The sequence below is a fragment of the Vigna unguiculata genome, chromosome 6 (genome assembly GCF_037176805.1).
Source record: "Vigna unguiculata cultivar grain cowpea cultivar isolate G323 ecotype 2 chromosome 6, ASM3717680v1, whole genome shotgun sequence".
Classification (NCBI taxonomy): Eukaryota; Viridiplantae; Streptophyta; class Magnoliopsida; order Fabales; family Fabaceae; genus Vigna; species Vigna unguiculata.
The window spans coordinates 40,689,217-40,707,454 of NC_140797.1; the positions used below are offsets into that span (position 1 = coordinate 40,689,217).

The window sequence follows — 18,238 nt, forward strand, 5'->3', positions numbered from 1 at the left end:
TGTTGTAGCATTGCTGGACAGATACATATTTATACCAACTTGGTAAGAGAGAGGGTGTACTAGAATAGGCTTTTTGTATTTTTGGGTCTCTTTGTCCATCAATTTGTAAAATAGGGTCAGTTGAAAATTTATTTGTGAAACATGGTCAAATCGTCATGGGGGAGGACGACATTAAAGGTGAAGTCGTCCTTCCCCAAGCCGGTTTCAAGTTTTTTTTTTTTGAAAAAGCGATGTCGTTAGGGTCGAAGCCGGTTTCTTTAAATCTAGGATTGAAATCGTCAGGGGGAAGACCGGTTTCACTTTTTTTTTAGCGTAATTTTTCAAACTTTTGGTTCTCTACTCGACGGTGCTAGATGAACTGGTAGAGGGACAATACGTGGACCAAACGAAACCGATCAAAATCCCGGGCAGCAAACTGGTTCAACCGGAGGATGTATTCGACCCCATGCTGGACCAGAACGACAGTCAGGAGTATCTGAAAATAGCAAATGGGGTCCTGCAAAGCGACACGTTTTGGTGAACATGTGGGAGGAGCTTCAACGTGAAGAGCTCGAAGCGTTGAGAGAGGGAGGTTCATTAAGCGAAGCCCTAAATATGAAGATTCCCTTGTACGCTGTGGGACCTCTTGTGAGAGAGACATAACATTTAAAAAAATGTTTTAAGAATCTCTTTATATCCCAAAGTAATTTCTTTTATATAAAAACAATTACATGCTAAGCATTATATAGGATAAAGGCGTCTTTATATGTACAAAAAAAAAAGAATTACATGTCGGAGGAAAGCTTCAAACCATCTCTTCATCTATATGTTGAAGTCTAGGATACAATATTAATGTGTATTAGATTTGTTTTTGTTAAGATGTTTACGTTGTCCCTTTATCTTCCTTACTTCATATATTTATGATATATTTATGGGTTGTAATGAGGTTTAAAGTGGTTGTTATTTTTTATCTCTTTATAAGGCTAAAATGCATTTGTATCATGTATCTCTCTATTATTATTATTATTATTCAGAAATAAGAAATTCTTGAACTGCTCCGTGGACATAGGTCACATTGACTGAACCACGTAAATTTGTGTGTCTTCTTTTTCTCTTAATCTGTTTCTTTTCATCTTGTCATAACAAGTGATATCAAGAGCTCTAAGTTACGCTAGGGACCTACTCTAGAGAAATGCAATGTCTTCGTACAAATTCGATATTGATAAATTCAATGGATCGAATGATTTCACTTTGTGGGAATTGAAGATGAAGGCGATTTTGGTGCATCAAGGGTGTGCTGCAGCACTAGAGGGTGCAAATCAATTACCTGCGACTATGACAGATGATGTGAAGAACTTGATGTTGGAAAAAGCACACAGTTTGATTCTCTTGAGTTTGATTGATGAAGTTCTGAGAGAGGTGGGTGAAGAGACAACGACTGCAGGGATGTGGACGATGTTGGAAGATAAATTCCAGAAAAAATCTCTAACAAATTGTATTAGAAACACCGTCTCTATACGTTGCAGATGTCTGAGAATATATCTGTGAGAGATCATCTTGATAACTTTAATCGAGTTATCTTGGATCTGTAGAGTATTGGAGTTAAAATTGATGATGAGGATCAAGCTATTATTTTGTTATGTTCTCTGCCGAAATTATATGAAAATTTTATTGATACTATGTTGTATGGCAGGGATAGTATTACTGTCAACAACATGAAAAACAGTTTGCAATCTAAAGAATTGAAGAGAAGAGTCTCTAGTTCTAATGGGGATGATGCATGCTTGATAGTTAGCAGAAGCATAAGCATGGAAAGAGGAAATAGAAGCAAGGGTCATAGGCGCAGTAATTCACTTTCAAAGTCAAAGAAAGTGAGATGTTACAAGTGCAAAGAGGTGAGGCACATAAGGAAGAATTATCCACAACTGAAGAAAGAAAGAAATAATAATGCCAAAGCAACTGTTGCTCGTTTTAGTGCAGTTGTCTCTGGTGAGAGCTCAGATGAAGGAGATGGCAGAGATGTTTTGACGGTCACTACTATTGGTTCTGCTAATACATGGGTCATGGATAACGGTGCTTCTCATCACATGACTTTTAACAAGGAGTTGTTAAGTTCATTTAAAGAATGGAATGACAGTGAAAGTTGGGTGATGATGAGGAGCTTGGTGTGAAAGGAAGTGGTGTTGTGTTGATAAAAATGTATGATGACATTGTTAGAACGTCTGATGCTTGGTATGTTCCTGGCTTGCGAAAGAACATGATCTCTGTTGGTACCTTAGACAAACAAGGGTACAATTTTTCAGGAAAAGAAAGACAAATTACAGTTTCCAAAGGTGCTCTGGTTGTCATGAAAGGAAAGCTACAACATGAAATTTATGTTATGCTTGATCATTCCTTTCAGGGAACGGTGTCTGTATCCCATTCCTTAGAGCAACATGTTGATAATACAGAATTATGGCATCGTAGATTGGGTCATATGAGTGAGTGTGGTCTTGCTGTGTTAAGTAAACAAGGATTGTTGGGTGAAGCAGTGATAGGGAAATTGAACTTTTGTGAATCTTGTGTTGTGGGTAAAAAACACAGGCTGAAATTTTGTCACGGTAAGCACACTTCAACTGAAAAATTACAATATGTTCATTCTGATTTATGGGGTCCTTCCCCTGTAAATCATCACGCTATTGGTTGGTATCCTGAAACTCCAATAATCATCATGCTCAGATAGAGTAGAATGAATTATGTCGTGAAAAGTAGCAGGAGGTCCTCAGGTCCTAGACGTGAAGGGAGCTTACCTTGTGAGTGGTTGGGTGATAACCCCTTGAGGCCAAACTCTATAGAGTTTGAAAATTACACAGGTGCGAACCACCAAGAGGTTCGATGCCACTTACATATATCCAGGTAATTAAGTCTAGCGTCGAATGGCAATATGTGTTGAATTGATTTATTTATTATGTTGTGGTATGAAGTTGATAATATGATTATGAATTAATTGTGGGAACCCTTTTATTCACATTAGCTTACCCTTTTGTTGTTCAATGTACTTGTGTCTGGTTAATTCTTTTGCAATGATCACTTAATTGTGTGAGCAAAGCAAGATGTAGGTGAGGATACTCCTCTCTGGTTTTGATTAGAGTTGAAATCCTTTAACTTTATTTTTGGTGATTTTGTAAATATAGAATTATTATTATGGTTGTTTTGGGATGATTGTATTAATATTTTATATTGATCTCCTCCTACTATTTGTTTTTCCTTATCACAATATGATATTTTGTTTAGTAGTAAAGATGACAAATAAACTCGTCCCCGTGGATATTGCCCGAACCCATCCCTATTTTGACAGGGAATCCCCGCATTAACTGAATATGGGTATGGGTATGGGGAATCTCCAACTTTTTCAATTGGGTATGGGGATGGTTATGGGGATGTACATATCTCCGCCATAATACCCGTCCCCGCCATATCTCCTTCATCGTTTAAATTATTAAAATACTCACAATTAATTTAAGTAACCATATATATATATATATTATTTTTTTATTTCTTCTAATTATTTGGTTTGTTATGAAATTCATCCGCATCTCCAATATATTTTTCATTTTATCATAACATTTATGTAATTATGTTAAAATGATGTATCTCAATTAAAATTTTATCTCATATTTGAATATTTCTATTATTTTTTAATATTTTTATTTATTATATATTTTCCTTTCACATGAGTATGTTTAATACTCTCAATTTAAGTATTTAATAGCATAAACCTTTTATTTACTAGGTAATATAAAAAAGTACTTATTTTTAATAACTTTTTTTTTTCATTTGAATAACTCTTTTGTTTCACTAAAACAATTATTTCTCAACCATTGAGTATATATGTTGATATTTGAAAAGTGTTCTTAGATGTCTAAGGTATTTTTCATCTTATCATACCCTTAATTATACATTTGTTTTCCTTTGTGCGATTTCTTTCAATAGCTTCTCAAATTGTTCCTAAGACATACATTTGTTAATTTTTTAATATTTTTATTTATTGTTTATTTTCATCATGTTGAATACTATTTCAGTACATTTTATGTAATTATTTTTTTTCTAACTCATTATATCAATCATACTGTAATTTTTTCACTATAATTGTATAAATAACTTTTATTTACTACAATATCCAAATTTAATGTAATTGCCATAAAGATTTTTTTGATTACCATCCAACATATATTGGAGTTCAAAAGATACAATATCTATGTCAAAATTTTATTATTATGTTTATTATTTGTTATTTGCGTCATTTTGATTAAGTGATGTATTATCATTTTTATTAGTGTAAGAAAAAAGAGATTCATTAGAATTTAAAAAATTGAAGTAAACAAACATTTAAAATATATTTTAATTTGAATATTTGTTTTCCATTAATTTTTTTTTAAATATTTTTAAATTTTATCAACTAGGTGTCATTAATGTTTGTATTTTGCAAATTTAATAAATATTTTGGTTCTCATGAAATTTTATTTGTATTCTAATTTAAAATATAAAAAATTATAATTTATTTCAAATATTTGATATCGAAGAAACAATCATCCTCCAAATTTTGAATATTTGATAATATTATGTTTCCTTTACCTTAATTTTTTATTATTTTATAAAATAATTAAAATTTATATTGAAGTAGTAAGCAAACAGGTACATGTACGATATTATACCCGTTACCTGGTGGGGATGAGGATGAAATAAAAGTTTGATACATATTGAGTTTGGGTATAGGGATGAATTTCTTCTACGAGGATGGGTATGGGATAGCGAAACTCATCCCTGTCTACCCCGTTGTCATCCCTACTTAGTAGTAACAACTATTAAATGAGATGTTACACTGAAATCCTATTTTTTGAAAAATGTTTTTTTCTAATTTTATAACTTTGTATATTCTTATTTATAATATATTCTTTCATTAAAAATTTGTAACTTTTTATAAACTCATGTAATATAAAATTAAAAAATATATTAAATTTATCATTTATAACTTGAGAATAAAAAAGTTGAAGATTAATTATAATAAATAAGATAATTTAAATATATTGTTAATATGGTAATAAAAAGTTATCATAATAAAATATTATAATTATGGTTATTTTTTCTAAAATTAATTTTGATCAATGTATATTTATTTGGTTAAAAGAATTTATGTAATATTTTTTTTATGTGTAATAAGTTAGAAAAGTAAAATTAAATGATAATATAGTTATAGGTGGAAATATTTGAAAAGGAATTGAATGTGAAGTTAAATTATCTAAATTTTATTTTAAAAAATATAATTTTAAATTTATATAATTATTTATTGAGGTTATTAGTTATTCAAATTAAAATTTGTTTTTTTGTTATTTTAAAATTTTTTCTAAAAAAGTTCTATACTTTTTTATTTTTTTTTTAAAATTGGTTCCTCGAAAAATAGAATTTCAACCGCAAAAAAATGAAAAATTAGAAAAAACATTACGAGAATTTAGTTTTTTTGCAAAAATAAATTGTACTTGACATAGTTTTGGTGCGGGGACGGAATTTATGGTTTAGTCACATTAATAAGTATCAAAAGTGGACATAACAATAAAAAAATCTCAATGTAACCGAACATTGTATAATAAATATGTATAAAATAGGGTACCCACATAAAATATATTTAGAATTAACCTTTTTCAGTTATTCCACATTATACTGAAATGGAAACCTAAAAAAACAGCAGAATGCCCTGAATAGAATCTAAACACAAATTAGATTAAATTGAAGATTTGTTCGAAAAGCAAGAAACTACAAGATAACATTACACAAGAAGAAAGGCTCAACAATGAGCAATAAAGGATCTAAGAAGCCTAACTACATCGCAGCCTCCCTGCCAACATCACGATCACCAAGAGTCTCCACATCTGCGATCACCAAGAGTCTCCACATCTGCGATCACCAAGAGTCTCCACATCTGCGATCACCAAGAGTCTCCACATCTGCGATCACCAAGAGTCTCCACATCTGCGATCACCAAGAGTCTCCACACCTGCTCCCACCAAGGATTTGGTGATCATCGCAAAAGGAGAGAGCCAAAGAAGAGAACAAACACAAAGAAAAAGGGTAAGCTAGAATAAAATATTTAACATGTTATTGAGCAAGCAGATTATAAAACAGGTTGTAGACAAGCAAATCAATAAGCACCTAAAACATGTGAAAGCAAACAATTAAAAGACTCTCTAACTCAATATCCAGATCATACTCTTGATATGGAATTCTAAAGGAAGTATGCACCTGTGCTGGTTTCTAAACTCTGCAGAGTCTAAACGCAATGGGTTATCACCCAACCACACACAAGGTTAATCCTCTAATGTCTTGGGCCCAATATGTCCCAAGACTAGGACCTCCTGCTACTCTCACTACATAAATCATTTTGCTATATGTGAGCATGAAAGATTATGATTATTAGAGTTTAGGATACCTTCATTTATCTAGACATCTCCTATATAAAGGTATACACTAACCACCATGCCACATGCCATCTCAATCATTCAAGTCTCATGTCAATCCACCACCAACCAAACACATGTTTTCCATTTCATACTCAAGATAACAAGATTTCATTTAATCTCATACTTTATAAATGCATATCATGATATACATATATCATGAAATAGTATTCATCCCAAATAAGTGAGTGCCAACATTTAAGTACCTGCAATTTCATACAATCAAGCACAACACACAACCATAATACCATAATTCTTACACCAAAATTCCTAAGAAAATTTATTATCACAAAACCAAAATCACTATAGTAATGTGTGACACATTTCTCAAGCTACAGACATCTAATCGACGATCCAACTGGTCAAACCACAAAATAACATGTTATGAACCAAATGTCCAATTTGAGCTCAATTCAACGGTTAATGAGTCGGGAAGTTATTTTTACTAAAACTGTGCATATCAGAAAAAGACATAGTCGCTTAGCGACAAGGCACTCGCCCAACGACCACTCGCTTCCAGAATACGAAAAATAATGTCAAATATCACAATTTCATGAATATTTGAACCCTAACTTGAAAATATACCAAAAATTAAAGTTTTCCTCAATCTTGTCTCACATTCCACAAAACATTAATCAAACTCAGCCAAACGAAACAGGAACAAGCAAAACAACTTAAAAAATAAGTGAAACCCTAGCTTCCCTTACCTGAGAAAAAGAGGGCTAAAGGAAACGAGATCCTTAACAGCAGCTCACACAGCACCACCATAGATTAAGAAGCTGTAACATATTTGGGGTACACGAAAAAAAAAAACTATTAGAGCAACCCCAAGTTAGACCAACACTACTAAGCAGAAAAGGAAGGGGACAAATACAAAGTTCAAGCGTTTTACTTATTTGGAGAAAACTTTAGACTAGTTCCGAGGAACGCTCTAATTGTGCCCTAGCAGAGCTGCTGCTCAAGAGTTGGAGGAGGAAGGGGGACTGTTTTCTGTAAAATGAGACAGAATGAAGAGTGAGGGACTCTAAGAGGGTCTTGGGGTCTAAAATGGACTAGTCTTGGACCGTCGAAAAGGTCAGGCCCAACCCCTCCTTAGAACAGAGTGTAAAATAGAAAAAAAATAAAAAGTCTTCCAGTTATTCCCATAATAAAGAAAATTATAGACGATAATTACATAACATTACAAATAATTACGTAACGTTACAAATATTATGCTCCATGAATATAATTGTTAGTATAATATGTCATAAATATCTGAATTTTGATAGACATACATATCTAGAAATAATAAATTAAATGATTAATATTCTGTCAATCATCCTTATTAGAAAATGAACCTTTAATTTATATTTCAAATCTATTTATACTCACTTAATCTCGTGCTCTTGTTTACTTGATCATTGGGAATTTTTTTGCAGATTAATATTTCGTGAATTTTATTTAGATATCAACGAACTTATCTCTGCGAAAAAAATCTACCCTCTTTTCCGGTAACAACATATCACAATAGTAAACTAACTATGTTAATCAGATTTTACTTTAAAATAGTAAATTTTAATTTTAACACTTTTATAAAGTAATAAAACAAACAACATATATTAATTTAAAGGACTACAAAGTAGTATATTTAAAAAAGAGAGTGCAAACCAATCTGTTTAATGAATGACCCGTATCTTACTTAGAAGGTTGAATCATATCTAGAGAAGCGATTTGAGCATATACAAATTCTTCGGCGAAATCGTGTGAAATGGTGGACCCTGTGCAGCATCGCTTTTGAAGATGGCCTTATAATTTAGTTTCAAACCAGTCCTCTCATCATGGAGTGCCAGGATATTTGACAAATAAATTAGAAGATTTAATATTATAGTGCTTCATCAATGAGATTGTTCTATTCTATTTATAATAACTTAAAGATTCAAGTCTTTTCATATTTAGATTGAACTATCTATCAAGTTACTAAAAATGTCATCTTAGACAGATGCTTAATTAAATAGAAATATATACAATCTTTAAAAATCCTAGAAAAGTTGAGTAAATTTCGTTGGTAACACTTAGCCTATGTTAAGGAAAAAAAATTGGAAAGACGAATTATAAAGTGAGTTTTATGTTTGTTTGTAATTAATTAAGAGCAAGTGATAATAAGATATATCACTTTTACCATTTCGCGTGATGAGAGGTGATTTGAGATGATTAATTATGAAAATACGAGTTTATCTTTGTAAAATATTAAGTAAATACAAGTTCATTGAAGAAGGGATTCGATCCTACCATAGTTGGAACTGATTCAGGCATGACTTGAGAAAAGGGATCGGATCCCACGTCACTCGGATCCAATCCCACATCAATTGGTATTTTTTTTTCTTCTATTTTAGTGGTTAAAAAAATTAACAAAATAAATTTACTCATACAAATATCAAATTATACTATTTATTATATAAAGGACAAAATGATAATTTAACTAATACTTATATCAAAACATATTTTTTAATCTATCATATCAATCAAATTCCTCACAAACTTTTATAAAATTTACATAATCTACTCATAATTATCTCTAAATCCTTAAAAAAACAACACATAATTCATTTTCAAACTCATTCAAACACATTTATTCCCTCTTTCTCAAATTCTCTTTCTCAAGTGAACACATCCTTAAAAATTGTTGATCCAACTATTATAGTTAGGTATGAGAAATTTATCAAAGTAATTCTTTCTTCACAGCGAACACTTTCATTTCATATATATGTTACAAACGAATCATTTTAGTTGAAGGACAAATATGTTACAAACGTATGCTTTGTTTGGTTTAATTTGATGGAAGAAAGAACGACAATATGTTTGGATATGCGCAAAGAAACACACACATTTATTATTGCGTAAAAAGAAAAGTTAAAAACGTAAAAAATGAAAAGAATATTTACAAAGTTGGAGATAAAATTGACGAAGTAACTTTATTTTTATGCGACGTGAAAAATGTATATTATGTCTTCATAATATATATATATGTCTTTATTTTTTATTAATACTTATATTTTTATTTATTATAATAAAATAAATATTAATATAATAATTAAAAAATAACAAATAAAATTCCAATTCAATTATGTTTAGGATCAACTTTTCACTCAAACCTACTCACTTTTCTTTAATCAAATAATCTCACATTGCACTCTTTTTTCTCTCTTTTGTTACCTTTTTCACCCACACCCTAATTCAAATAAACCTTAAAGAATGTAAATGAAAAAAAAGTCTTATTTTATTGTCTCAAGTCACATAAAAGCCTTATATCTCAATCATTTTCAAATAAATATTTAGTTGAGTCTTTATAAAGTTTATGACTCATCTTGAAAGAGAAAAATAAGATTATATGTAGTTCATATTTTTCAAACAAAATATATTTATTCTAGTTTTTCATAAACAAAAGTAATTTATTATGTTTGTTAAACTTTATGTTATATATTTGGAGATAAATTAGAAACAAACTTAATTAGATAGTTAATTTTAGTATTATTAAAAATTTTCATATTACATGAAAAATTTCTTGCAAATTTGTTAAAAAAATTTGCAAAAAATTTTTTTTTCTGCTATTTTTTCTAAGAATGTTAATTGACAGGTAATTATTCTATGGGTAATTATTTTCTATTAAATTTGTAAATATTTTTTACAAAGTTTGTTGCGAAAAGTGTTTTATACAAAATATTTTAAAAAAAATTGACAGCAATTTTTTATAATTTATAAATATTTTTTAAAATAAAATTAAAATAAAATTGACATGAAATATAAATTTTTTTAAGATACAGTTGTCGTATGTAAGTATAAATTTTTGAAAGTGCGTTTCTTTTCATGTATCCGTATCATGAATCATTCTGATTAAAGGAAAAATATTTTGCATGACATATAATTTATTTGATTTGATAGAAGAAAGAATAAAAAACATTGAACGAAAGAAATATGTTATAAAATTTTCATTCTTTTTACCTATACTTTTTTTTTTTATATTTCATTCTCTCAAATTCACTCTTTATTCCAAAATTATTTAATACTTAAAATTTAAAAAATAAAAATAGAAAAGTAACGTAAATGCATAACAAATTGATCTTTATTTATTTATTTATCACATCTATTTTGTATTTGAAATATCGATGTTATTTAAATTTTATTAGTGCATTTTAGAGTTTTTACATCGCAGTATATACCTTGGTTCCTGCGCATCCGCTGCATATAAACACGTGGTGACATTTTTGTAATTAAAGGCATCTTTTATGCCTCGGTTATTATACTAACCGAGGCATATAGCTTAAAAAATTTTACGAATTCGTGCTGTCCACAAAATTTAAAATTTTTTAACTGCTTTTATGCCTTGGTTCTTTTATAACCGAGGCAGTAAGGACATTTTTGCTTCGGGTCTATTGCCAATCGAGGCATATAGTAAGATAATATGCTTCGGTTTCGAATTAACCGAGGCAGTATGGCTTCATAGGGTTAAAAAAACCCTAAATCCTTTCGCAGCCGCGCAAACCATCTTGATTTTCTTTTTCTCCGAGCATCCTCACACACCATCCAAATCTTTTCTTCTTCTTCCATTGCACCCAGCCTTCGTTCCGGCTTCACCACCGCTGCACCGCCGCTCCACCGTGGAGGAGGTGGTTCTGTGGCCGTCGCTGCATCTTCTTCATTTTCGAGCAACTCCACCACACCGTTGCTGCATCGTTCCACCAACGTCGCTACTGCGCTGTTCCGCCAGCGCCACTGTTGTGTCGTTCCGCCAATGCCGTTATTGCGCCGTTCCGCCTGCACCGCTGCGCTGCCACTTCACCGTCGATGAGATTGTTCCGGTGCCACTCCTTCTTCGTCTTCTCCAAGCAACCATCACGAAGGTTCTGTTGCACGTAGTCCTTCATTCCGCCTGCACCGTCGCTGCACTGCCATTGCACTGTCGAGTAGGTTATTCCGACACCGTCGACAATAACTACTTTTTTATTTATGATACACAATTAGGCCTCGGTTGGAGGAAACTGAGGCAGTAACTACTTTTTCTGCCTCGGGTTAATAACCAAGGCATAAACGAAAGTCTTTTTACTTCGGCAGTATATGCCTCGGGTGCGAACCCGAAGCTAAAAGTGCAAAATAACCGTTGTTGTTTGCCTTTCCTGCACTAGTGTTTATATCGTTTTGGTTTGATAAATAAATAGACAATGGTCAGTTTCTTATGTATTTACATAACATGTTTTTTCTCTTTCATTTTCTTCTCTTCATATTTTTTTTTCTTAAACCAAAGATGAGAAGTGGAGACCAAGAAAGAAACATGTAATATTATATGAAAATAAATATATAAAGAAAAATACGAACGAGGTGTTTGCACCGATTATGTGGCTAAAAGTCAGTAATCTTTCTTAATTAAAAGCATATATAATCTTTTGGATAAGATGCATTCAAGAACTGAGAACACAAACACAGTATAACACTTGCAATACATATATGACTCATCTACGATAAAACTACATAAGGTCTTATTCTGAAAGCATGTACACCTATGCAGGTACGATAAGAAACGATGGAAGATGAAAACAAATAATTATTGATATCTGATACATTTATAGTATTACTCCATGCATCACTCATTCAGACCTTCAAAGTTGCTTTCTCACTTCCCTCGTTAGCGTTGCCAACTGTGAGCCCTTTTACCTTCCTCTGTGCCCAATGGTACCCATATCTCGAAAACTGCCGATTCCTTCCTGGCAAAGGAATCGGAAATGAACTAGATGGCATTTTTGGATGAGTTTTCTGAGCCTCACCACCAACAAAACCCTTCGATTCTTCCATTCTTGGAGCTACCAAAGATATCTTATACGTCTATAATCTAATGTTGATGTGTTTTTATATATACCAGAGTGCTTTGATTTCTCTGTAGGTAGTTGATGCCATTTGCAGAGGTTGTCAAAGATCCGCTTTTATAGATGCAGTGGAAGAAGAATAATATTGTTCATTATTTCAGCTTCAGAACCAAGCTTTCCAACATTTGCACATAATAATTTCTCGAATAAAGTCTTGTCTTATTCTTCATCATCCTTTTCTGATATTTTTCCACTCCCAAATGCTTGTGGAGTGTTATAGTTGCTTCCACGTTTTAAAGTACGAAATGATATATGAAGACACCTGTTATCAATTTGTTTGATTAATAATATAAAAGAATATCATCAAATGAAAGATATTTTATAGAAATTAAGAATTATTCATGTAAGAGTTAGTGAATATATGTATACAAGATTTGTTCATACCGTCCTACTTTTTTTTTTTTCAGTTAACACCTAAGTCGTTCTTCTTTTTTTTGGCATGCCTCTCATTTATTTTATCGTAAATTTCTTTAGGGATTTTTTTTTCCCATAAAAAGTGTATTTGCGGGTTATAATTTTGAAAAACGACAAAAGAAAGAAAAATAAATATAAAATGACATCATTAATTATGAGATAAAAGAAAAATAAAAAGTACTGTTACAAACGAATATAATTACGAGTACTTTATTCTTCAAATGTGGAAGGATATTTTTTATTCTATTAAAAGAATAGTTGTTAAAATCCGTTTTGGATTCGTGATAGATATTGTAACAACTCGCTTGGACTTTTCCGTAGGAATTCTTTTCTATCTCATTTTTTTCTGTCTTCCTTCCCCCACTTCCTATTACATTATATATATTTGTCATTTTCCGTATTTTTAACTCCTTTTATCCTTTAATCACTGTTTTTCTCTTGAAGATTTAATCTATCTTTTCCACCGACACTATTAGATTTAGATCAACATTTTCTGTTTCATGGCAAGTAAGTTATTTTATACGTACCCCAAATGGATAAATCTTATATTAACAATTTGAGTGAAAAAATAAATTAGCAATCATAAGATGTGTTGTTTTGACAGCATATTAATTATTCGAAAGTTACAAACTCGTCATCGCTGCATAAAAAATAAAAGAAACATTCAGAAGTAAAATTTGATGTTGGAACATAACATTTGTTCTTCGTATTGTTTGGAAGTCATTTTTGGAAAGTCAAATTCTGTTAGAAGAGTGTTAATTATGACAGGCTAACCTGTTTTTAGATGATAATATATATACTTTATATACAAATATCTATAACTTTAATATTAATAATAAATTTATAATAAAAATCATGTAGATTTAAAATTTTAAAAATATTGAATGTGTAAATCTATTAATCTATATTTTCATCCTACTTATAACTAATAATAAACTTCTTAGTTTATTACATATAACCAGTAAAGAAGAAAAGAAAGAATGAGATTACAATAATTAAAATATAAGAAATTAAAAAATCAATATAAGTTCAACGGATTGACAGAGAAGAACTGGTATTTTTTTTAAGATAAGGGAAATTCTTATATTTTGATTGGTAAATTTAGGAACGTTAGGAATGATATTGAAGAATTGGTATGGATAAAATGTAATTTAAGATAAGTGAAATTTATGGATAAAATGTAATTCAAGATAATTGAAATTCTAATATTTGATTGGTAATTTTTTAAGGGTTGGCAAATTGACATCTTGGTCCTCTAGGTGCATTTTGGCTTAGCTCGTTTTTAACTCAGTAAAAATGGATCAGGTCAGATGGTTGTCACTAAAAAAAATGGATCAAAAATTATAACCCAACCCGTCAAATTGCGATCTAGCGGGCTGAATTGTCACCTTTTTATTTTTAGTTTTTTATATTTAAAATTTGCTTATATATATACACATATAAATAAATATTAGAAATATATTTAATTATATTAATACTTTTTTAATTTTTTAATTGATTAATTAATATTTTTAATTGGATAAATTAAATAATCATTACATTTACATATTAAATTATTCTATTATGACTAATAATGAAAATTTAATTTCTAAGTGTTAGTGATTTAAATGACAATATTGTAGCATATTTACATCTTTAAAAAAATATAATGTAGAAAATTTAATCTTTTAAATTATTTCTATTTTTATAATTTAAAAAACTATAAAAATTGGATTGGGATGCACTAGCTCGCTCTTAACCTACCAATTAAGTTGGTTAAGAAGACCGAGTCAAAACGAGCTGACATGTTGAATTACAACCTAACTCGTCTCATACTAGCGGACTGACAGATTGACTCACAGATCATAACCCATTTTGCTACCCTAGTATTTTTATCATGTATTATGCAATAGATCATATATTTTTTTGAACTTAAAAGACAAGATATAATTAATGAAAAGAGTGAGAGCATATGGCATATGGCAAATGAAGTAGAGAAATTAGAACTATGATTAGCCCAAAAATCATATGCATTAGAAAGTACCAGAAGGAGTTGTGTCTCATATGCAGTTAAAAGTGTGAGTTGAATTATTAGGAAGAGTGAAACATTTAGATAGTGGAGTATTAGAGGACATCTAGCTGAATTAGGTGGAATAGACAAGAGTGTGATAACTAAACTGTGAAATCTTTTTTTTTTTCAAATTGTATGGTCACAAAGAGATTGTTTCTAGATGTAGATAACTTTTGTTGATTGTCAAAATCGATCTCTTGTCAAGAGAATAAAAGGAGCAAATTTAAAAAGCCAGGGGGAGAGGACAAATACCATTGCAAGAATGAAAAACAATCAAGAAGGGTCAATAGGTGTTGTTTTAATGAGTATGAAAGCAAATGAAAAATATGTGTGGCTGCTGGGATTCGAGCCCAGGTCTCCACGGCCACAACGTGGAATTCTCACCACTAAACTACAGCCACCACAATTTTAGCAATTCCATAATAATTTATAGAATATATTTATAGTTAATTTATTTTACCGTGTCACTAATTGAACTTTTTCAAAAATTCATAATTTGACGTCTTCATTGTATTCAAAAGGATTGGTACCCCAATTGTTTTATCCTTGAGTTTGGGAATCTATTGTCTTGTAGATGTTGCGCACTTGTTTTTCCTTTTTCATTATTCATAATCAACTCTTTGTCACAATTTGATCACTCCATTGATTCGTCAACAAAAGCTTTCTTCAAAATCACTGCCTGAGCTGAGATCCTCCATGTTGATGCATGCAAAACAAATTTCCACCACAAACACCACCCGTGTGATTTTATTAATCAGACACCTATGGATACTTCCATAGATTGTATTTATTTTTGAAAGATTGATTATTTCGAGCTTACTCAAATGCATACTTTCTTTTCACCAAATGGGAAGCGATGACTGAAACTAGTAAACCCAGAAAAAAGTTCCAGTGAAACAGTCAAAAGAAAACTAAAGGTCTGTTATTGATATCATAATATAGCAAACTGCTTCCATAATTGGTAGTAACTAGTAATGAAATCTGCACATGGCATGCTACAAACATTGATTTAGGATAGTATGAAACTACAAATCTTTACCAGCAAGAAGATTTTAGACTGTGGTAGCAAAAAGTCCTTGACTTTGCCAAAATCACAGTCATGGACCAATATCAAAAGCCTTGTTCCACTAGCCATCAAATGAATTTCCAGACAGAAACAGAATTAATCGGTGTTCCTTTCCACCCAACAAGAAGGCACTGTCCATTCTTATCAAACGTGCAAGAACTTCCACAAGGAAATCTTTTACTCACCAAATCTGCTTGGTATAAAGACAAAGTGCTCAGTTCTTTCTCCACCATTCCAAAGCGGGAGAAGAAGGCCCTCCACACATCAATCTTCACATTCCTAGTCTTTCTTTCTGCTCCTTCTGTGGCCACAATGTTTTTGATCCCATGACTCAAGTATAGTGACTCTATAATCATTCGATTCTTCTCATCCCTCTTCATGCAAGCCTCAAGACAATCAAAGAATGCACTGAAGAAGAAAAGAGCCTCAATGAAACGGTTTACAAAAGATGTGGAGTTGTGATTTGCCTCAATTTCAGCTACCACCATCACATTAGGATTCAAGGATCTAATCACTCTCATGATGATTTCAAGCTGGTCTGATTGTTGAATCTTGGCTCTGAGTGCAAACTGAGAATAAACAGCAATCGCTTCCTCAGGATCGATCTCAAAAAGATCTTCTCTAAGATCTAATAGGTCTGGTACCATGACAATGTTGAAAGAGAAGGGTATGTTCAAACCTTGAGCAAAATCCTTCAATCTCTTACCAGTGTCCTCAACCATGTGTCTAGTGGTTCCACTTTCAATAGCGGTAATCTTCAGAAGCTCAACTGGACATTGATGCCTTGACGCAAGGGCTTGCATTAGGATAGCCCAATGGCCCCCCTTTCTGATTTCAAGATCAATAACATGAATCTTCTTTGCTTCAGCTACATCTTCTATTATAGCTTGAACTGCAGTGAACACTGAAATTTGACAAAAGGGAAGCTCTTCATAAAATGCAACAATAGCGGGGTTTAGTTCCTTGGCTGCCACTTCAGGATCAAATGAATGGCCTTTATGCAGATCCTTCGATGAACCTCTTCCTGTTTCTCTATCTATCCTGTGGAGAAGTGCTTCAGCAAAATAATGAACAATTCTCTTAACGGGGCTCCCAGTTTTGCTTGACAATGATTCGCAGTGACTTAGCAACTTGCTTGCACGTTCAAATTGTTGATCACCAACTTTCTCAGCACAAGCCAAGAGGGACTCAGCTAGTGCCACGTCCTCTTTCTCCTCATCAGAGAATCCAGAGAAGGAAACCCCATAAGGGTGAGTTTCCAACAAAGTCAAAGGTTCTGACTCTGAAGATGATGACTGTATGAACCTTGTTCCTGCTATCCTCATGATATCTTCAGTTGAGAGCTTTCTAAAACCAAATTCATCTGTGGCCACAGAATCAACCACTGGCTGCAGGGATTTTCCTTCATTGGAAAACCTCTTGAATCCCTTGCCGTAGTTCTTCAAGATCTCAAGTGAGGCTAAAGGGATAGCTGAGTGTGGCTTATCCTCTGTTGTGCCACACAGTGGAACCCTGGTTGCATATTGTGCATCAAATTGAAGTGATGGAGAAACCATGTCAAACTGAAGGTTATCATCGAAATGGCCATAATCATGGTATGATTGTTGCTGGTGATACTTTTCTTGATTAGTGGATATAAGGTATCCTGGTGGATGATCTGGGGAAAACTCGAAATTAGAGTAAAAGGTGTCTACTCCCCCATAAACTCTATGATCTTCTGCTCCAGAAAAGTGTACCTTCTTTACTTCATTCAGCTCCTCACTGCCCCAGAAAATATCAGTGGATGAACTAGAATTTTCATCCACTGTACTGAAACTAACATGGTACAAGTCTTGCATCACAAACTGTCACTAGTTTTGCTTCAGTATTATCAGATTCATACTAGGTTCCTTGAGTAACCCTTATTGATAAAGTAATTAACCCTTTGTTTGTATTACCCTTATTGATAAAGTAATTAAGGATATGGTTTCTGATTATTTTTATACAAAATTGATGCGTGCTAAAGCTAAATCCGTCCAGTACGGTTAACATTAATGTTGTCACCATAACATGCCGATGTCATCAAGGTGGCCTGCATACAAAATGCCGGTGAGATAATTAAATTTCAATAAATTGCTTGTTTTCTTTTTTATATTTTTTAATCTTTTTCATGTTCTAGACGAATTCTGTGTAAGAAATTTCCTGTAAGGTAGGTCGAGAAGACAACAATACCAGAAAAGTTTGGAAAAAGACAGTAAATGTACATACAGGATCCAATAGACGTGACTAATAAATGTGGTCTAACAAGGCCCATTTAAACCTCAATGGTTTAACAATTGTCTATCAGGAATCAAACACGTAATTT

General features: G+C 31.9%; 1 protein-coding gene, 1 long non-coding RNA gene and 1 other non-coding gene across 3 annotated transcripts; all 3 read right to left on the minus strand.

Annotated features, from left to right (window-relative positions):
* Positions 1-5,560: 5,560 nt before the first annotated feature.
* Positions 5,561-7,467, minus strand: LOC146885893 (uncharacterized). The gene is made up of 3 exons (XR_014995684.1): positions 7,363-7,467; positions 7,178-7,249; positions 5,561-6,010 (listed from the first exon to the last, which is right to left on the minus strand). It is a non-coding gene; the product is annotated as an uncharacterized LOC146885893 (long non-coding RNA).
* A 7,690-nt stretch (positions 7,468-15,157) lies between these two features.
* Positions 15,158-15,229, minus strand: TRNAH-GUG (transfer RNA histidin (anticodon GUG)). Its single transcript has one exon. It is a non-coding gene; the product is annotated as a tRNA-His (tRNA).
* A 499-nt stretch (positions 15,230-15,728) lies between these two features.
* On the minus strand, positions 15,729-17,847 carry LOC114187400 (DELLA protein RGL1-like). The gene has a single exon (XM_028075648.2). The coding sequence runs from the start codon at positions 17,730-17,732 to the stop codon at positions 15,963-15,965; it is 1,770 nt and encodes a 589-aa protein (XP_027931449.2). The 5' UTR covers positions 17,733-17,847; the 3' UTR covers positions 15,729-15,962.
* Between the last annotated feature and the right edge of the window lie 391 nt (positions 17,848-18,238).

Coding starts and splice junctions, on each gene's coding strand:
- LOC114187400 (XM_028075648.2), bottom strand. CDS start 17,732: ATGCAAGACTTGTACCATGTTAGTTTCAGTACAGTGGATGAAAATTCT.